This window comes from Hemitrygon akajei, chromosome 15 (assembly GCF_048418815.1).
Source record: "Hemitrygon akajei chromosome 15, sHemAka1.3, whole genome shotgun sequence".
In the NCBI taxonomy this organism is placed as follows: Eukaryota; Metazoa; Chordata; class Chondrichthyes; order Myliobatiformes; family Dasyatidae; genus Hemitrygon; species Hemitrygon akajei.
The window spans coordinates 81,063,660-81,086,163 of record NC_133138.1 but is presented as its reverse complement, the minus strand read 5'-3'; the positions used below and the strand labels follow the sequence as shown (position 1 = coordinate 81,086,163).

Here is a 22,504-nt window from a genome sequence, read left to right as displayed (position 1 = left end):
GGACCAAATTCAACTTGAGTACCTCAATGTTTTGTTTGAGACCTTGCATTAGGATTGAAGGGGAAGAAAGACTGCCAGTATAGATGGGATGAGATAGAGTCTGGTAGGTAATACATGAAACTAGCCTAGAACGGGGGAGGTGAGGTGGCAGTGGATGGGAAATGACAAGCAGATGGAAGCTGATGGGGTAAGATAGACAAAGGCAGAAAAAACCCCGGAGCAAAACTATGCTGCTGGAGAAACTCAGTAGATTAGCAGCATCTGTGGAAGAAAATGGACAGTCAATGCTCCCAAGTTGAGAATTCATCTGAATTGAAACTTAACAAAACCTCAATACCCTGCAGCTACCTGGCAAGTTGCATATTCAACAGGATTTCCTAACTCTCAACCTCTCCCAGGTCGCTGCATGCATGTTCTGCTCCAAGTCACACACTACTGTGACTTGGAAACATATCAAAGTTCCATCATTGGCAGTGGATGAAAGTCCTGGAACTGCCTACTCAGCCGCAATACAAGAGAAAAGACTGCAGCAGTTCAAGATGGTATCTCACCATCACCTTCGTAGGGTCTACTGGGGATGGGCCTTGTTGTAACATGAGCAAAGTCACTGGAGAGAGAAACTGAATCTAGTGGATTTAGAGGGGTTTTATTCAACAAAAATAAGCAGCAGGCATTTTGAGCCATTCTTGAAAGCAAAGACTTGCTCAAGCCAATATTTTATATGCTAAAGATCAAAGATTTAACAGCAGCACAATTCTACAGTTACAATGTATCCATAATACTTCCTTCGAATTACATATAGTTTTCAAACACTTCCACTTTCACAGACACTCAAAATGAATGTTAATCAGCATTGTCTGGTTTGAAATCAGCTCCAAGGATACTGTTGTTTAGGGCTGCATTTTGAAAACAATCTACAAGGCACATTCAGGTCTGAAGACTTGTTGTGAGTGAAATTAATATTTGCTACATAACCTAACTCCAGAGTACACCCTACCAGGCCTCGTCAACATCCTGCAAATGGACAGCTTAAAATAAAAAGTTGCCAATGAACTTACAGACTGATGGGTTTTGGCAGACACGGTCTTCACTGCATCCGGATCCCAAATTACTAGATCACTGTCAGACCCAACTGCCACTCTGCCTTTTCTTGGGTACAGGTTGAAGATTTTGGCAGCATTGGTACTCGTTACAGCCACAAACATGTTCTCATCCATTTTACCAGTTGCCTGTTGGAAAAGAATCAAATATCTCAGTCCTTGGGACTGCAAGGAGGGAATGCAGACCTGGGATTTGAACCTGGTATATCAATTGTTAGAACTTGACAAGTGCACATGTGGCTGAATGATGGTAATGTGAATTGGATCGGACCTCCTACCCACAAAAGGCCCTCTCTTTTTGCACAGGCTTTCAGGTACATGCTTCTTGTCTTGGGCTTTTTCGCACTCCCAAACTGCAAGCTGTCCGGTGTGTACCGTGACTAACATCTCAGTAAAAATGTTTAATTAATCCTACTACTGCATTGTCATTCTTGATCTGCACCTATTGTACATAACAGGATTGCTCTATGAATGGACAACAGCTGGAGAATGAGCAACAAAAGCAGATTTGCTATTCATGAAACATGCTCTACTATATTATTGATAGTATGTTCAATAAGGTATCAACTGTGGAATAAACTGGAACAAACTGTATTGAACATGCAAGTTGGAATAAGTTTTCAGCTCTTCACCCAGGCACAATTTACACAGGTTACCTTGGGAACAGTGTCAGTTCACATCAGAGTAATTATATTATTCTAATCTATGTACCAAAAGGTTTTGTTCACAGAGATATAATTTTAGGATTCTTTGGCACACCACTCGTTGTTTTGTGTCAGTCTAACCATTTTTCAAGACATGAGGTTCCCAGGTAGGCGAATTGGCAGAAGAGTTTTTTTTAAACATTTAGAAAGTTGTTCCAATCCAGGATGAAATGCCTGAAGCATTAATGAAAACTGATTCAGTAATAATGTTCAAAGGGAAATTGGATAAATAACGAGCTTCAAAAGCAGGAGAAGCAGGACTCATTTGTTAGTTCTTTCAAGGAACTGGCCCAGCACCAAGAGGTCCTGTGGTTTCCTGCTGTGCTGTGGGCTCCATGGTAACAGCACAACAATATGTGGTGATAACATGATAAGTCCTGTTCACACTTTGTATGAACAAAGGTGCAGTTTGCTAATAAAAATCAGATGCATCCCTGGGTGGCCTGCTACGAGCATAAGGTAACATGTCTACCTACCACAGCCTTGTCCCAGATAATGGACATGCGCTCCTCGGCTCCGTTTGTACCTTCTGGAATCTGGGTGAAGTCATCCTTTCCGATTGCCTTCTGGGCTGTGCTGAATGTGCAATGGGCACTTCCCACTATTTGCAAGTCACCGCTGGATAAAGACCAGATATCATCACTTCATTGATCGAGGCAGTGACATCCACATTTCAAAACACATCCCTCAAAGAGGCTCTAACTAGACCAACAATGCTATACAAGCCGAGAGATGAAAATGTACATCTGTACTCAAAGCAAGTTGTAAAACAACAATTAAAAACTAAAAAAAAATTCTCCAAACTTGAATTGTTAATTCTACTTCCCTCATCAATGATGCTGCCTGGCCTCTTGAGGATTTCTTTTCCCTTTACCTTAGGTTTCCTGCATTTGTGATGGTGATTTCCTCTTGATTATTCAGCAGATTGTGAAGCAGTGCCCTCAGGTCACTTGCCTTCCTAGCAGGTTCTTCCTACTTCTATCGATATCCTGGTTAATACTAAAAAGCTCCATTTAATCTTCTCCAAGGCAAACTATCCCAATGATCTAAAGTGTCAGGATTTCAGTTTACAACAAAGACTCAGTAGTCTTGTTGATGTTTAGCAGTAGGTTGCAGTAAATCACATGACAAAGTTTAGAAGGCCAAAATGTGAAAAAACCAATCTGCCATCTCTCAGTTCTGGCTTTAATTTGAGATTCGGGTGGATCTTCGCAGAAGGCAAAAATTGCAAACTGATGATTTTGCTGTGATCATCAGCAAAGCTCCTCGCACTGATGGAATCTCATGCAAACAAGAGTTCAGCAATTTTTTTTTAATGAATTTATATTATATCACGTTTCTTTAAGAAGACAGGAAGCCATTTGGTCCATAATTGAACTGGTTCTTAAAAAAAAATGGTTGTCCATCCAGGCCCCTTCTGCATATTCTTCCTCTTTGCCTGCTCCTTTTTATAATCACCTACAAATGAAAGCTGTATTTAAATCTGCCTCCACAAGATTTTCAGGCATGGCATTCTCAATCACAACACACAGCTCTTAAATCAAATCTATGAACCTGAACTATTAACACTACAGTACTTCTCAACACAGATGCTGTCAGGACACTTAGAACGTTTTGCATGTTCTCTTTAACTCAGTGTATCTGCTTCTGCAGCAGATTGTTGTGAAGTAGTGCCTCATAGATTCTTCCTATTTCCCATTTAATATTGAACAACTCTGTCTAACCTTCTCCAAGGCAAACTATCCAAATGACCCAAGCACCTGGACATTATTTTCCCATGCCTATGGCTGACACCATTTTATCTCCCTAATATGAATTATTAGCCTGCAGTTTGGTTTCAGAGTTCGAAATTAACCCATGAGTACAAGAATGGTTCAGAACATAGACAATACAACACAGGGACAGACCTTTAGGCCCACTGTCTGCCCAACTAACTTAACTTGTAATCGGATGTCCAACTAATGTAATTCTTTCTGCTTACACAATGTTGATATCCATCCTTTACCTGCAGATTCATGTGCCTAAAATCCACTTAAATACCTCTTGTTTTCACTTCCATCATCCCAGACAGCACATTCCAGGCACTCACCAATTTGTGAAAAAAATCCCTGTTCTACACATCTCCTTTGAACTTAACTCCCTTCCATTCAATGCATGTCCTGTGGTATTATGGACATTTTAACTTTGGAAAAACAGGTTGGCTGCCTGTCTGTATCTCGTAAAATCTCAAATTTCTATCAGAATTCCCTTGGCCTCCACTGGCTCCAGCACAAACAACCCAAGTTTGTCCAATCTCTCCTTATAGCACATGCCCCCTAATCTGGACAGTGTCTTGGTAAAAACATTCTGCACCCTCTCCAAAGCCTTGACATAATTCCTAAACTGGGTGACCAGAACAGAAAACAATACTTCAGATGAGGTCTAAGTAAGAGTTTTAGTACAGTTACAATATAATTTCTTGAGACTTTGATTCAGTTCTTTGAACAATAAAAGTATGCCATGTGCCTTCGTTACCACCCTATCGACCTGTGCAGCCACTTTCCGGAAGTATGGACTAGGATCCCAAGATCCCTCTGCACGTCAGCACCATTCAGGGTCTCACTATTAACAGTAGAGTGTTTCATTACATTTGATCTCTCAAAGTGCAACTCTTAGTGTTTGACTGGGTTAAACTCCATCTGCCATTTCTCTGCCCATTATCTGCAACTGATCTATATCCTGCTAGATCCACCGACAGTCTTCCACGCTATCCACAACACCACTGATCTTTTTATCATGTGCAAATTTAATAACCCACCTGGATGTTTTCATCCAGGATATTTAGATATATTGCAGTTTGTTGGATGACAACAGCGTTCTTTCTGCCAGAGTGAATTATAGCTCAGTGACCACACTGCAAGATATGACATATAAACTATGGCATAATGCATGCCTACACTTGCACTATTTTTGTCTCACCACTGGGAGGCACCAGCTCAGGGCAATGGATCTGCAGATCTTTCACTCAGCAGCGAGGTTCCCACTTCAGCTCACTGCCTCAGCTCAAGGGAACTCAATACCTCTCCTTTGTAGGCTGTCTTACACCAGCAGCTTATTGCATCCATTGGTAACAAATTTTAAATCCTGTTCCTCCCTCACTCCCTTTCTCCAAAACGTGAGATCTTCCTAATGATAGCAAAGCATAAATTTAAATTTAATCCAGATTTTTTAAATTAATATATACTTGACTAATTTACAAATAAACATTACAGTACCCAGCAATTATCACAAAGTGGGTTACTAATTGAAAATAATTAATATATCCCAGATTAGACAGGATATTTCGAAAAATGCTTTGAACATTGGTGACATCATTTGGGAATTCCACAGGTAACAATAACAGATTTGGTAATGATAATATACTTACATTACCTAACTGCAGGAGACTGGGCTGCAAACCAACTTAAGATTTTATCATTAATTAGCATTCTGTAATCAACTGGTAATGAGTTTTATGAAAATTGCTCAAGGATATGCTAGGTTCTCTTTGAATACGATGCTTAATTTTAAAGCAGGAGACCCCAAAACCAGATCATTATGAATCTCCAGATAGATCCTGAAACTTTGCTTTTCTGTTTCAAATGTGACAACCATCCTTTGTTGTACGAGTCTGGAATTTTAAAGGAACTTCCTAGTTTTGTATTCCATTCTAAAATCCTGATACTGAATAAAAAAGATATTTCTAATCTATTGTTCAATACAGGGCACCTTCTCTCGCCCTTTCAACTCAGCATTCAGAATATAGCAATGAAGTAAAAGACAGCTAAAGATCTCAATTCTTAAACAATATGTTCAAAATTAATAAACATGAGAAATTCTGCAGATGCTGGAAATCCAGAGCAACACACACAAAATGCTGGAGGAAATTAACAGGTCAGGCAGCATCTATGGAAATGAATAAACAGTTGATGTTTCGGGCTGAGTCACTTCAACAGGACTCAGGAGAGTGTGCGTGTGCTTCAAAAGTAAGCTAGGTTCTCCATGCACATCCAGAGATTCATGGGGATTGACTATGAATTGAATTTATACCACCTAGACATTCTGTTTGAAACGCATCCAAATTTTAAACTAATAAATTCAAACAGCATGTAAATGGTGGCTTCAGCCCAACCGATCCATGCCAACCAAGGTTCCCAGCTAAACTCCTCCCATTGGCCCACAAAGCCTTTTAAATGTTATTGAAGTATCATTCTGCATACTGACCATCCTCCAGATGAAAATATTGCCTTTCTGATTCCTTTCACCTTAAACCTATACCCTCAAGATCTTCATTCCTTAACCCTGGAAGCAAGATTGTGAGCGTTTCCCCCAACTATCACCTCTAATGATACTTGACATTTCATATCAAAAAATATTCTAACCTATACCAAGCAACACGCATTCAGAATAACTCTCCTCTCCACGTCGACACACAAATTCAACTCCAAGCTTACCTTGATAAGAGGGAGATCAGGTAATCAGGTGTGGTGGGATCCGGGCTGAGTGGTGGTGAAGTCACAAAAGCTGCAGCCTTGGCCCAATTTTTGCTCCAATAGTGTGTGCCATCTGTGCCAAGGCTGGCACTTATTGGTTCTCCAAACACAATGTTTCCTGGCAACCAGAAAATTACAAGTCTTAATGTTAAAACTCTATACTTCCCCAAGTGAGTGAAAACATGCACGCGGCCAACAGGCAGGAAAGGAAAACCGAGCCCCACCTTTTTTCTTGGCGTGGGCTATGATATCTGCCGCAGTCTTACTCATTACTTTCGTGACATAGAGAGGACAGTTGGTCTGGCCAGCGATCGTGATTGCGCGGAACACAGCCTCTGCTTCCAGCTGAGTAACAAAAACAAAAAGTTCTGTTATAGGCCAGGTCACTGTAACAAACCTGACAAAATCCTGTCACCTGTGCACTTTTGAAACACTGGTGCTGCCATAACTGATAAACCCTTGTTCATCAGCAGCTTAAATTTATATAGCACCTTTCATGTAGTACAAACACAAGGCATTTCATTCTAAACAAAATTTGACACCAACCAGGGTGCCATACTCTTGGTCACACAGGTAGATTTTAAGACCCAGCCGGGGGGGGGTGGGGGGAGAGAGAAGAAATTTGAATTAGCTGATATTTACTAAACTCCCAACTCTACAAATGATTAAGTTCAGGCAGAATGCTTAAGGTCACTGTAATCAGAGAAAGACATGAAAAGAAGGAAGCCACAGAGAGAGCATGGATAATGAAGTAGGTTTTCAAAGCTTGCAGAGAGATTTAGGCCAGTTAGAAAAGTGGGCTGAACGATGGCAGATGGAGTTTAATGCTGATAAGTGTGAGGTGCTACATTTTGGTAGGAATAATCCAAATAGGACATACATGGTAAATGGTAGGGCATTGAAGAATGCAGTAGAACAGAGCGATCTAGGAACAATAATGCATAGTTCTCTGAAGGTGGAATCTCATGTGGATAGGGTGGTGAAGAAAGCTTTTGGTATGTTGGCCTTTATAAATCAGAGCATTGAGTATAGAAGTTGGGATGTAATGTTAAAATTGTACAAGGTATTGGTAAGGCCGCATTTAGAGTATTGTGTACAGTTCTGGTCACCGAATTATAGGAAAGATGTCAACAAAATAGAGAGAGCACAGAGAAGATTTACTAGAACGTTGCCTGGGTTTCAGCACCTAAGTTACAAGGAAAGGTTGAACAAGTTAGGTCTTTATTCTTTGGAGTGTAGTAGGTTGAGGGGGACTTGATAGAGGTATTTAAAATTATGAGGGGGATAGATAGAGTTGACGTGGATAAGCTTTTTCCATTGAGAGTAGGGGAGATTCAAACAAGAGGACATGAGTTGAGAGTTAGGGGGCAAAAGTTTAAGGGTAACACGAGGGGGAATTTCTTTACTCAGAGAGTGGTAGCTGTGTGGAACGAGCTTCCAGTAGAAGTGGTAGAGGCAGGTTCGGTATTGCCATTTAAAGTGAAATTGGATAGGTATATGGACAGGAAAGGAATGGAGGGTTATGGGCTGAGTGCGGGTCAGAGGGACTAGGTGAGAGTAAGCGTTCGGCATGGACTAGAAGGGCCGAGATGGCCTGTTTCCGTGCTGTAATTGTTATATTGTTATACAGAAGCTAGATAATGTGGAAGATGGAAAAAATCCAAGAAAAACTTGGGTGTTGCCAGGAGAACAAAGGACCAACTGTGCAAGGAAGTTACAACTTAGCAAAACACCTCACAGAAACAAAAAAAATGTGATGCTGAGCCACGTATTGTATCAGCATCAGTGGCAGATCTTAAGAGGCATCTTAGAGGAGGAAAAGAGGTGAATAGGCATGGGAAGGCAATCAGATAATGAACCCTTGCAACTGAGACTACTTGGACAAACATTTCAGCATGGACAGACGGATGGATGAAAGGAAGAAAGTACAGGCAGAGACAAGCTTGTGCATTAGGAGGTGATTGTGATTGAGATTGGATTAGGCCTGGTCTTTCCAATGATGATAACAGAGAGACAGAAGTTTGGTATGGGGTTAAATAGGATTTCACAATTGCAAATCAGAATATATGACAAGGTACAACATTATTAGAATGCTGTTCCTCTTACAACATATTGTAGTCTCCTTCTGGTGACTTTAAATGGTTTCAGTTTAAGGGATGTTTATTTCAGAGACCAGGGCAGATGTATGATTCTCAATTATTTGTAGAACCTGTTATTCAAAGAACTGTGAAAAAAGGCTTTCAGTTCAGTTCCCAGGTGTGATTCTGACAACCAATGCAAGTGCTGGTTCAACTTTACTCTAAAGGCTTCTTGTGATACCTCTGAACAACGGATGCTTGCATTTGATGCTGAAAATGCGCAATTTCCTTTTCCCGCCTGGTTCTATGGTTATGCTGGTCATCCTCTAATGTAATGGCAAAATGTAGTCATCCAAAGAGAAAACAGCCACCCACTGTGTCCGTTTGATTATTTCTTTGCTCACTTATATTAATGTGTTCCCAAATTCTATAGCAACCACAATCAAGCCTGACTAAACGTGGGATCATTAGCAAGATCTCAGCAGAGTACTTGGTCTAGCAGCCAGCTGGGGAACCACAGCCAGCATCTGCATCATTGAAATCTGGTTCTTACTGGAACTGAATGTTTCTTACAGTGCTTGGCAATGTTGATGCAAGGCTGATGCTTCCCTCTGGATGGGACGTACAGAACCAAGGTTCGTGGTCTCAAAGTCAAGTCGTGTCTATTGGCATTTAACTATATGGTATCGAAATGAGACAATGCTTCTCTGAACCAGGGTGTAAAACATAAAACACACATAACACGTATTAACTTATGAAGGCAAGGATAAAAACTACAGATGAAACACACATAAATAACAAACCAAAGTGCATTAATATTAAATATCGTTAGGAACAGAATAACCAGTGACACTTTGAATGCTATGCAGCAGGGAGTTCAGAAGCCTAATGGCCTTGGGGAGGGGGGGGGAGGGAAGAAACTTTTGTAACCTGACTGTTCTTGTTTTTATGTATCGTGGTCCCTAGCCTGATGGTAAAAAGTCAAAGAGGATGCAAGGCTGATCCTTAATAGTACTAAGGGCCCTGCACACGCAGTGCTCCTGAGAAATGTCCCCGATGGATGGAAGGGACAGACCTCAATGATCGTAAGATATAAGGAGCAGAATTAGGCCATTCAGCCCATCGAGTCCACTCCACCATTCTATCACTATTCTCTCAGTTCTTTGCAGGGACTTCTGGTCCAATGCTAGACTGCCCCCATACCAGTTGGAGATGCAACATGACAGGATGCTCTCAATGGTGTTTCTGTAGAGCACAGTTAAGATGGTGGGATGGGGGTTGGGGGAACCTTGCTTTCTTCAATTTCTTAAGAGGAGGAGGCACTGCTGTGCCTTGTTCTTGAGAAGTCAGCCTTGACTTCTTCACCCAGAGGGAAAAGGATCCTTGGAATTCGCTACACAAGATATTCAAGACAGAACACAGAACTGTAAGTACAGGAAGAGGCCATTCAACCTTCAATGTCTGCACCAACAACTTAGCAGATATTTTGATATTGAGGGCATCTCAGAATGTACAGTTTGCATAGGGACATGCTATGGGGCAAAAGATCAGACATGATTTTTGGTGCATGGTGAAGCAGCAATAAGGGGCCAAATGGCCAATTTTCACTTCCATTTACAGTGTTCTTAGGTAGGAGAGGCTACTTCACCACTGTGCCTGACAGCCACTCGCTGGCTGTAGTGGTGTCCAGCTGCTTGGTGCCTCTGCCTTGTGTGCACATGCAAGTGAAAGTGCCTTAATAAATATGCACTGCAGAATAAAGGCTGCCACTTATTTTTTTTCTTGTACATCATATGATGCATGATATCACCCATGGCACTGGGAAGGCATTCCTGACCGATGAGCTTCTTACAAACTCAAGTCTTTATCAGGGCTGAATTCAAACTTTAAACCTTGGGTCCTGCTGCCCTCTTAAAAAGAAAAATCATTGAAAAGTTATTCACATCGTCACTGCATCAAAGAGACAATTTTGATCCTTTTCCTTTCAATATTTTCCATTGTTTTTAGAGAACTGAGGCTCTTTCCCCTCTCTGTCCGCATCAGTTTTCTCTCAGTTTTCTCTATTGATCCATCTCTGTTACGGTCGGGTAGTTGACCCCTTGCACTGCTCATCTGACAATTCTCTGTGTGTGAGTTCATGCTCCAAAAAGTCCTGGCAGATTCTCCCTTCTCTAATCCACACAAGGCACTCATGGGACTTGAAGCAATTAACTCAACACTAGCTGGGGATTAACCTGGGAATTTAACCAATTTAACTGACTGAAAGAGCAGGCATCTTTGCTTTAAAAAAATAATGTACAATTCACCTGTGAAATCAATGAAAATCAAGAACCAATGGAGAGAGCCCGGGGGAAAAGGTTGCATGAATATTGTTGAAATAGTGAAGAGAACTCTAAATGAGACAGGGCGGTTCACTGAAGGACTCATTTTGATCCCAGTGGTGTTGTGAGAAGCACTGAGTAATTAAACAACAATGCCTTCGCATTTTGCTTAGAAAATCAACCATTAGTCTGTTGACAGGTGCATAGAAATCTCCACTGTCTGGGTGAACTTGTCTTATTCCCCCTGTTTAAAGGTCCTAACATTGATGCTACTACACAAGATTACTAAGTTAACAATTAGTTTTAAATAATGTTAAGTTTAATAAGTTTGTGGAAATTTGGCATGACATCTAAAACTAAAAAACTTCCACAGATATGCAGTGGAGAATATATTGATTGGCTGCATTACAGCCTGATATGAAAACAGCAATACCGTTGAACAGAAACTCCTACAATAGGTTGTCGATATAGTCTAATTCACCGTGGGTAAAGCCCTCTCAACCATTGAGCACATCTACATGACATGCCGTCATAGGAAACCAGCATCTGTCATCAGGGATCCCCACCACCCAGGTCATGCTCTGTTCTCGCTGTTGCCATCAGGTAGAAGGTACAAGAGCCTCAGGACTCACACCACCAGGTTCAAGAACAGTTACTACCCCTCAGCCATCGGGCTCTTGAATAAAAGAGGATAACTGCACTCAACTTCACTTGCCCTGCCATTGAAACATTCCAACAACCAGTCAACTTACTCTTAAGACTCTTTATCTCATTATTTATTACTATTTATTTATATTTGAATTTCCATAGTTTGTCTTCTGCAGTCTGGCTGATCTTTCACTGATCCTGTTATACTTACTATAGACTTGTTGAGTATGTCCACAAGAAAATGAACCTCAGAGTTGTATATGGTGACATGCATGTACGTTAATAATAATTTACTTTGGACTTTGAATCTCTTACTTTTATACCTTTGCAGACATCCTACTTTGCCTCTTTTCCTCATATCCCCAATTTAACTTTTTTTAAACTTTGCAGACTCGTTGAACTGCAGACGCTGGAAATCTGGGGCAACACACAAAGGAGCTCGATGAATGCAAGTCAGGTAGCATCTATAGGACAAATGAAGGGCCTCAACCTGAAACGACGTCTGTCCATTTCCCTCCACAGACACTGCCTGACCTGCTGAGTTCCTCCAGCTCTGGATCTCTTTATTGCTAATTGCCGACGGGACGTTAACCGTCTCGACTTCACCACATGGTGTTCCAATTCCAACCTCTCTCCTTCCGAACGCTCTGCTCTCCGCTCCCTCCGCACCAATCCCAACCTCACTATAAAACCTGCTGATAAGGGGGGAACTGTTGTTGTCTGGCGTACTGACCTCTACCTGGCCAAGGCACAGCGACAGCTCTCTGATACCTCCTCTTATTTACCCCTTGATCATGACCCCACTAAGGAGCAGCAGGCCACTGTCTCCTATACCATCACCAACCTTATCAGCTCTGGGGATCTCCCATCCACTGCCACCAACCTCATAGTTCCCACACCCCGCACTTCCCATTTCTACCTCCTACCCAAGATCCACAAACCTGCCTGTCCAGGTAGACCTATTGTCTCAGCTTGCTCCTGCCCCACTGAACTCATTTCTGCATACCTTGACACTGTCTTATCCCCCCTTGTTCAATCTCTTCCCACCTATGTTCGTGACTCTTCTCACACATTGAATTTTTTCAATGATTTTAAGTTCCCTGGCCCCCACCGCCTTATTTTCACCATGGACTTCCAGTCCTCCATCCCCCAACCAGGACGGTCTCAAAGCTCTTCGCTTTTTTTGGATTACAGACCTAACCAATTCCCCTCTACCACCACTCTCCTCCGTCTAGCGGAATTAGTTCTTACTCTCAATAATTTCTCCTTTGGCTCCTCCCACTTCCTCCAAACCAAGGGTGTAGCCATGGGCACCCGCATGGGTCCCAGTTATGCCTGCCTTTTTGTTGGCTTTGTGGAACAGTCCATGTTCCAAGTCTATACGGGTATCCGTCCCCCTCTTTTCCTTCGCTACATTGACGACTGCATTGGTGCTGCCTCCTGCACGCATGCTGAGCTCGTTGACTTCATTAACTTTGCCTCCAACTTTCACCCTGCCCTCAAATTTACCTGGTCCATTTCCGACACCTCCCTTCCCTTTCTTAATCTTTCTGTCTCCATCTCTGGAGACGGCTTATTTACTGATATCTACTATAAGCCTACAGACTCTCACAGCAACCTGGACTATTCCTCTTCCCACCCTGTCTCTTGCAAAAATGCTATCCCCTTCTCACAATTCCTCCATCTCTGCCGCATCTGCTCTCAGGATGAGGCTTTTCATTCCAGGACGAAGGAGATTTCTTCCTTTTTTTAAACAAAGGGGCTTCCCTTCTTCCACCATCAACTCTGCTCTCAAACGCATCTCTCCCATTTCCCGCACATTTGCCCTCACCCCATCCGCCTGCCACCCCACTCGGGATAGGGTTCCCCTTGTCCTCACCTCCCACCCCAACAGCCTCCAGGTCCAACGTATAATTGTCCATAACTTCCGCCACCTCCAACGGGATCCCACTACCAAGCACATCTTTTCCTCCCCCCCTTTCTGCTTTCCACAGGGATCGCTCCCTACGCGACTCCCTTGTCCACTCATTTCCCCCCCATCCCTTCCCACTGATCTCCCTCCTGGCACTTATCCTTGTAAGCGGAACAAGTGCTACAGCTCTGCATCACTTTCGCCAATCACCTTTCCAGCTCTTAGCTTCATCCCACCCCCTCCGGTCTTCTCCTATCATTTCGCATTTCCCCCTCCTCCCACTACTTTCAAATCTCTTAGTATCTTTCCTTTCAGTTAGTCCTAACGAAGGGTCTCGGCCCAAGACACCGACAGCGCTTCTCCCTATAGATGCTGCCTGGCCTGCTGTGTTCCACCAGCATTTTGTGTGTGTTGTTTGAATTTCCAGCATCTGCAGATTTCCTTGTTTTGCTCCTTTGTCTCTTGCTTTAGTTTTACATCTTATGAACGATTTTAGATTAAATGAAAATAGACAGTTTTATTCCATGATTTATTTTTATTCCCGCTTCTTGAAATGACTTGCTTTAATTCTTTATTCATCTTGTTCTGGTCTTCCCACTTGGTTGTACTACCATGTGGTTTACCCAAGCCATTTCTAGCCAATTTCATGCAAATGCAGGATATTTTTCAAATGAAAATTCAAAGATCAGTGATGGGGTGGGTGACGTTGAGTGAAGTGGACTTGAACCTCTCTGGTTCAAGTCGCTGATGGTTGAGGGGTAGTAATTGTTCCTGAACCTGGTCGTGTGAGTTCTACGGCTTCTGTAATTTTTTACGAATGGCAGCAGCAAGAGGAGAGCATAGCCTGGATGTTGGAACCCTCAATGATGGACGCTGCTTTCCTGCAACTGCACTCCATGTAGATTTGCTCCCTGTTGAGGAGGGCTTTACCAAACTTGGACTTGACCATATCCACTACTTTTCACAAGATTTTCCATACAAGGGAATTTCCATACGTGACCTGGTATGGTATTTCCATATCAGGTCATGATGCAATCAGTCAGTATACTCTCCACTACACATGGATACAAGTTTATTAAAGTTTTAGATGACATGCCAAATCTTTGCAAACTTCTGCTACGTACCCCGTAACTGGGTCACTTACCAGCAAAGATAGAGAGGTCCGTTGAAGTCTGATGGTACTATTTTTAAACAGTATTTATTGATAAAAATACACAAAAATAATATCAATGCAAACATACAGATAATATACGTCGTCAATACTAAATCTAAAAGCGCGGAAATAATAATAATCAATAAGAAATAGCTCTATCGTTGTCTCGGGGATAATGTATTGTCCGATGGAAATATAAAAGTCACTCAAGTTCATTCAGGCTGCAGCTTTTGGTTGGAGAAAGACGGATTTTTAGAACTTGCCAGTTTTTCCTTTTTATGATGTCGATCCTTCGAAATGTCGTTGGGGGTGGTCTCTTCTTTAGCTAAGCCGTCTTCCGTGGTAAGGCCCCAATCCCGGCAACGGGAAAGGACACACGTGGGCCCTCCACCAACTGTCGCTATTAAATGCTGTCACGGGATTTCTAGCGTTTCTCCTGGTGCGTCTAAAGGGGTTGTTCCCCAGACCTGCTTTTATCCTTACTCACGGGGTCTCAGATGTCAATCAGGTTGGGATGATGCCACCCCTCAACCAGCCCACTTTTGGTCATTCCCTGAGGGCTTCAAATAAATAGTACAGTACTCAATACACAATTCCGTCTCCAAGAGACAATGGCCGTTTCCCGTGGCTTTGTATCGCTGAGGGGCCAGGACATTCCAAACCCCTTGTGGATTCTGTGTGTCTCTTTCTCATTTCCTGGGTCCCAGACCCGCATTAATAGCAATCTTGTGATTCTCAAAATGGAGGGGGCTACTTTGTACCCTTCGGCCCCTCAGAGTTGGGGCACAATCGTAACACTTCTAAGAAAACAGAGGCACTGCCATGCTTTCTTCATAATGGCACTTATGTGCTTGATCCAAGACAGATCCAGCACGGGGCCCCCCCAGGGCTGTGTGCTCAGTCCACTGCTGTTCACTCTGCTGACCCACGACTGTGCTGCAACACACAGCTCGAACCACATCATCAAGTTCGTCCATGACACGACCGTGGTGGGTCTCATCAGGAAAAATGATGAGTCAGCTTACAGAGAGGAGGTGCGGCGGCTAACAGACTGGTGCAGAGCCAACAACCTGTCTCTGAATGTGAACAAAACAAAAGAGATGGTTGACTTCAGGAGGGCACAGAGTGACCATTCCCCGCTGAACATCGACGGCTCCTCGGTAGAGATCGTAAAGAGCACTAAATTTCTTGGTGTTCACCTGATGGAGAATCTCACCTGGTCCCTCAACACCAGCTCCGTAGCAAAGAAAGCCCAGCAGCGTCTCTACTTTCTGCGAAGGCTGAGGAAAGTACATCTCCCACCCCCCATCCTCATCACATTCTACAGGGGTTGTATTGAGAGCATCCTGAGCAGCTGCATCACAGCCTGGTTCGGAAATTGCACCATCTCGGATCGCAAGATCCTGCAGCAGATAGTGAGGTCAGCTGATAAGATCATCGGGGTCTCTTTTCCTGTCATTACAGACATTTACACTACACGCTGCATCCGCAAAGCAAACAGCATTATGAAGGACCCCACGCACCCCTCATACAATCTCTTCTCCTTTCTGCCGTCTGGGAAAAGGCACCGAAGCATTCGGGCTCTCACGACCAGACTATGTAACAGTTTCTTCCCCCAAGCTATCAGACTCCTCAATACCCAGAGTCTGGACTGACACCAACTTACTGCCCTCTACTGTGCCTATTGTCTTGTTTATTATTTATTGTAATGCCTGCACTGTTTTGTGCACTTTATGCAGTCCTGGGTGGGTCTGTAGTCCAGTGTAGTTTTTGTGTTGTTTTACATAGTTCAGTGTAGTTTTTGTACTGTTTCATGTAGCACCGTGGTCCTGAAAAACATCGTCTTGTTCTTACTGTGTTCTGCACCAGTAGTTATGGTCGAAATGACAATAAAAAGTGACTTGACCTGATTGTCAGAAATGATAACTCTGAGGAATTTGACCCTCTCCACCTCTGATCCCCTAATGAGGACCTCTGGCTTTCTCTTAGCTTCTGCACTAACTTAAGTTTTCAAATTCCTGCTTTCCCAGACTGAAGTCAATCAATTATGTTTTATTTAATTATGCCTTTGGTTCATGCCTTTGAGGTAGCCTACAGCAAAATAACTTTTTTTATGCTGGAGAGTTCTATTAGGATCATCAAAAATTGAGTTATCAGTATTTTTTCCCAGTTTCTAAAGAATCTAATTTGTGTGGTCTTTAATGTTCCACTTGTTGGAACATTTGCCCTATGAGTCATCATATACTCACAGGCTACACAGATCCCTCCTATATGCCATATGAAAATATGGCTGCAAGCACCCATTCAAAGTTAGTGCCCTTTATTAGAATTCTGTTATTCACAATTGGTGCATCAAGCACTTTGATTAAACTTACTTTTTTTAGTAAATGGTTTGATAAAACCTTACCAGATCTTCACTCTTAAATATCTCAGTGGAAGCTTTTATAAAAGCAGACTTTTACTGAAAACCTTTATTTAAAAACACTGCCTGGCTCGTGTTGCACAAGGCACATTCAACAGTAAGTTGCCGAAGATGCTACAGAAATACATGGGAATTCAAAGCAATGCAATTCAGAGGACTACGATCATTTTTCTTGTTATTTGCAAGGCAGGTATAAACAGGGGGTTCCACAAGATGAAATCCAGCCTTAAACTGTTACACTAAATGTATGTTTCAGTTCTATAGAACTGACATTACAGCAATTATGTTGTACACAACAACTGAAAGCCCAGATGTGGCAGATTAGCACAATCCCCACTACTTCAACCTGTTGTGTTTGTATTCAAACAACAGGAAGGGTTGCTAAGCAACTGAGCTGGTTAGCGAACTGAAGAGCCTGATAATGTCTGAGCAACTGCACAGTTAACTCTATCAGCCCAGGGTCAAGCAGCTCAATATACCATGAGCTCCTCCTGACAGGCAAAGACAACCGCGCTCGCGATATCTCACCCAGCTTTGGAAAGAAAGCAGTACAAGATAGCTTGGGGACCAAGGCCAGCTGAGAAAAAGAGTTTTCTGGTCTTATAAAGTTATTTGGTATATATAAAATTCTGTGAAAGAGTCGAGCCTTATAATTATGGCCATTACAGCAGCAAACAACAGGCAGTGCAAACTCACCATTAACGTACCAGAGAAATAAACTAGTTTGAGTAACTGTTATAGTGAAGGTGAATGGAACTGAAGTAGCTACGGTAATAAATTCTCTTATCCTCCTCTGACTAATTCCCTTCTCATGCCACTTAAGGACAATCCTGTTTACAACATAGTCCATTTTGGTTAAGTACTGGGGATGTCAGGCAACAACTTAGCCACGGTGAATAAACACAAACTTATTTCCTGCCACTCTCACACACAACCACTGTAATGCTGGAAGAAACAAAAGAAGCTCAGCTTATTACCTCCTCTGGTCGACTAAGCACGTGCCCCTCGGGGCCACTGATCCCCATCTCCAGCAAGAGTCTTTGTTCCTGTACAGATAAACAGCAACAAGTAGCTTTAGACCTGATGTATGATTTCAGATGACCAGGAAAATACAACTAGAAACCCAAACACAGAAAGGCTAAACAGCTCATAACAAAAATCTCTCATTTTCCTCTTCTACTTTTTCTAGTCCTGTAGGACAATTTATAAAGATTAGTCTACAGTGGACCCAAACATGGTGAAGAATACCTTAGTGGTGGCGGAGTTACAAAGTCACCATTATATCTCAGGCATGCTACACTTATGTAACATCTAATGTAATCAAACATAAGAGGAAACAGACAGAAGGAATAGAAGTGATGGATGTGAGTGCACTGACCTGGGCAATGATGTCCCCGTTCTCTGCATGGACTTGTATTATTGCTCCAAGGTCACCCACGTACTTACAGATGTCATAGAGCTGCAAAGCAAATGGGAAAAACAGATTCTTCCAGATTGAACAAACAATTCAGGCATGCGTCAAAGTCCTTCACACTGAGCGGCCACTGACTACCATGAAGGCAGTCCATGGCATTCTTACAAACCACAGGTTTTACTTCAGCTTTGCATCTGACTCCCTTACTCTCTCCCACCTTGATTTTATAACTTACATTAACCAATCAAGTCTGGTCCAAACATCAATAGCAACAAAACGAAAGCCATCTGTTCTGCCTTGGGGCCACTACTCCTCTCCACCATTAACTGAATGCTACATCTTTAAATTGAACAGATTCACCCTCGCAAATGGATCAGCTGCAATAAAACAACCCATCCTCGAGCTTACTTGCACAACAGCTGGACACACACAATCACCTCTCAATTTATTGCCTGCCTTATATGTTAGTGCTATGACTGAATGGAAATGGAGAAACACTTATCCCTACCTAAGCTTCTCAACTATCCCACCCAGAAGGCAGTAGAGATTCAGTTGCTCAATACAATCAAGACATATTAATAAGTTTTTTAGATATTGGGGGGGGGGGTATGGAATGTGGGATCAGTGAAGGACAAAGGTACGGAGGGAAATAAGTAGCTATGATCTTACTGAATGCTGCACGAGTGAGGGCCAAATTGACGCCTCTTTCTTCTACAATGCTAGCTCCATACAATGGAAATTGAAATTGATCACAAGTAGGTGAGAAAATGTTGAGACCTGCTCCTAATGTTCCTCTGCTTCTCAAGCCATATTTCCAAGAGCACAGGACAATTGCAGTTAGAAACTGCAGGGTGGCTGGACTTTCCCAAAGCTTCCAAATGGTGAGTAAACCCCCACATGTGAAATGCTTTATATGTTCTTACTCACAGTTACTACCACCAGCTGAATGAAATCAATTAAAACAGAAAAAGATTAATTTAGTTAAAACCAGGTGTGTAAATACACCTGCACATTTTTAAATCCATTTACAAAGTAAAGTTTTTTTAGTTCAACAGCATTCAATGTAATCAAGTGCCAGAGCTCATCATGTACTGCTGAGTTCTCCTTACTAAACTCAAACATTTCCAAATGTACAAAGGCACCCGAGGCATGCTATTTGGCTGTATCTGTCTGACAGTTAACAACACCTTCCTGTCTGTAACTCTCCACTATTCAGACCGGGAACCTTCGACAAAGCTTGTGTTATCTGCAGAAAGCTTCCATAACTTTATTAAATTTAAAAATCCAATACATGTTGTCAGCTGACTGCAGCCTCCAGGAGAGTGGCATTGGAGTCAGTGTGGCAGTGTCCAGACTGGAATCGAGGCACTCCACTGGAGGCGGTGTGGCAGTGTCCAGGCTGGAGTTGGTGCTGCTCCTCCAGTGTGCACCCAGCAGAAGACAAGCTGTACTACGGTCAACCTCAGATTTCTGTGGCATTCGTGGACTCAGGGTCTGGACTACATATTTTGCTGCATGGCTGTATTTTACTGACGTACTTGCTACCTTGTATGTTCTATGTGTGTTTTCTGCTGCGTGTGATTGTTGGTACTGTGTTTTGTACCTTGGCTCTGGAGTAACGCTGTCTAGTTTGGCTGTATTCATGCGTGGGTGAGGGGTGGGGTGACAAGGCGAAGGGTCAGAGAGGTGGTGTGGGTACAAATGCTTGTTTCTAAAACAGTAGAATTAGTTTCTTCTCTCAGCCCACTTTTAGTAATTGTTCATTCTTATCGTAATTATGTGCTTTTGATGACATTCACAACTACAAGTGATTTTTCTGTATTTTCTGACTTATGAACAAAAATCAACTTAAGGATGTTATTCATAAATCAACAAAATAGAGAAAAATGAAGAACTGAATGATCTGGGAGAACCTCTCAGACAAGGATAGAGGGAAGAGAAGGTGTTAAAATAGTGTGAGGGCAACACTTCAGAACTGAATCTGCACTCATTCCATTAGAGCCAGCCAGCCGGGAACTTGAATATGCAAGCCTTCCTGGAATGATCAATGCTCCATAAGCAATCCTCAGATACACAACCTCAGTAAAATGTAGGATTTACAGAATGTAAACTGCCTTTGCTAACTCCAAGCATGTGTCCTAACATGAAACAGTTGTGTGAACATTATTCTGGACATTGAACAGAACTCAGCAGATGACAGCAGAATTTACTAGTTTTTTTACCTCAGCGTTCGACATTTGATATAAATCCTTGTATGCCATGTAGACCAGGAAGGAATTCACACCTGTCAGAAATAAAACAGATAGCTTTAAAATATAGTAAAACAGGAGGAAAAGCAAAATACATAACCTGGAAGATACTGAGCATCACCTTCAGTTTCTGAATCAATCACAGTAATAAATTTGTGCCATCTTTGTAAATAACAACGAAACAAGCAACACACACAAAATGCTGGAGGAACTCAGCAGGTCAGGCAACATCTACAGAAAAGAACAATCAACGTTTTGGCCAAGACCTTTCTTCCGGACTGGAAAAGAAGGGGAAAGATGCCGGAATAAAAAGGTGAGGGGAGGGGAAGGAGAACAGCTAGAAGATGATAGGTGAAGCCAGATGGGCAGGAAAGATAAAGGCTGGAGAGGAAGGAATCTGGTAGGAGAGGAGAGTGTACCAGAGGAGAAAGAAAAGGATGGAGGACAGGCCCAGGGGCAGGTAAGAAGAGGTAAGAGGCCAGAGTGGGGAATTGGTGGGGGGGGAGATGGGATGAAAATTTTCGTTACCGGAAGGGGAAAACACCATTCATGCCATCAAGTTGGAGGGTATCCAGATAGAATAACGTTATGCTCCTCCACCCCATCAGTGGCCTCATCATGGCAAAAGCGAAGGCCGTGGACCGACATGTCAGGGAAGGAATGGGGATTAAAATGCTTGGCCACCGGGCAGTTCCACCTTTGATAGATGGAGCAGAGGTGCTCGACGAAGCGGTACCCCATTTTATGAAGAGTCACACCAGTGAAGGAGGCCTCATGTGGAGGGCCGGACACAACAACAGACAACCCCGGCAGATTTGCATGTGAAGTTCGATATGGCCCTTGTGGCTAAAGGGATCAGGGGGTATGGAGAGAAAGCAGCTACAGGGTTCTGAGTTGGATGATCAGCTATGATCATACTGAATGGCGGTGCAGGCTCGAAGGGCCGAATGGCCTACTGCTCCTATTTTCTATGTTTCTATGAAGTGCTGCCTCACCTGGAAACACTGTTTGGGACCCTGAAAGGAGGTGCTCATCACCTTCAAGCTATGCTCCTTCCCTTCCCCCCAGCTTTTTACTCTGGCGTCTTCCGCCTTCCTTTCCAGTCCTGAAGAAGGGTCTCGGCCTGAAACACTGACTGTTCATTTCCGTGGATGCTCTCTGACCTGCCGAGTTCCTGCAGCATTGTGTGTGTGTAGCTTAGGATTTCCAGCATCTGCAAAAGTTCTATTGATTGTAAAAAGAACCTCAATTTGTTGTTAATGATTTTAATACATTGGTTTAACAGGCATTCAGTGCCCTGAGGTGTAAATTCCAATACTCTGTTACGTGACACAATTACTCACCCAAAATCTAACACGTAGGTCTTACTGTGATTCCAATATATTATTGGATGACAGGCAAAAGAAACTTCGTAACCTTTCAGGGTAAGCGGCAAGCATATTTGGCTGTCTCTAGCACAGGTTTTCTCCAAAAGTTTTTTTTCTGCCCTTTTAAAATATGCATATTTTTATATTCCATTGGAATGCTTACTTTATATGTCAATGGAGCATAGTTTTTTTCTGTCCCAAATAGTCCAGCAGCATCAAGTTTGAGGGGTTATCATGCACAGGCCAATCCATTGATGTTCAGGTGAAGCAGGACCCTACGCTGTAGTCAGTGGCCACAGAGTTCTGGAGACAGGGGTGCCGGTTTCAGTGTACCCTTCAACCACGGTAGTGTGGGTGGTTAGCGGCACATTAATACAGCTCAGGGCACAGCTTGGCGTTCAATTCCAACGCCATCTGCAAGGACTTTGTCTGAACTCGCGTGTAGGGGTGAGCTTCCCCTGCGTGCTTGTTTCCTCCCACAGTTAATTGGTCATTGTAAGTTGTCCTGAGATTAGGCGAGGGTTAAATGGGTGGTTTGATGGGTGATGCAGTCCATTGGGCTGGAAGAGCTTGTTCTGTGATGGACGGATGGATAAATAAATAAAAACTCCTGCACCTTGCATTA

At 42.8% G+C, this 22,504-nt stretch overlaps 1 protein-coding gene across 3 annotated transcripts in view; it reads right to left on the bottom strand.

The window, feature by feature from the left end:
- The window catches only part of LOC140739502 (dihydropyrimidinase-related protein 3-like), a 223,962-nt gene that overhangs the window by 60,012 nt on the left and 141,446 nt on the right, over positions 1-22,504 (bottom strand). For all 3 annotated transcript variants that reach the window (XM_073067857.1, XM_073067856.1, XM_073067858.1), the window contains exons 5-11: positions 20,486-20,547; positions 18,228-18,308; positions 17,827-17,895; positions 6,540-6,660; positions 6,277-6,433; positions 2,281-2,422; positions 1,059-1,229 (exon numbers count right to left, since the gene is read on the bottom strand). In XM_073067857.1, the coding sequence (XP_072923958.1) occupies positions 1,059-1,229; positions 2,281-2,422; positions 6,277-6,433; positions 6,540-6,660; positions 17,827-17,895; positions 18,228-18,308; positions 20,486-20,547 (803 nt within the window). The remainder of the gene's footprint in view (positions 1-1,058; positions 1,230-2,280; positions 2,423-6,276; positions 6,434-6,539; positions 6,661-17,826; positions 17,896-18,227; positions 18,309-20,485; positions 20,548-22,504) is intronic.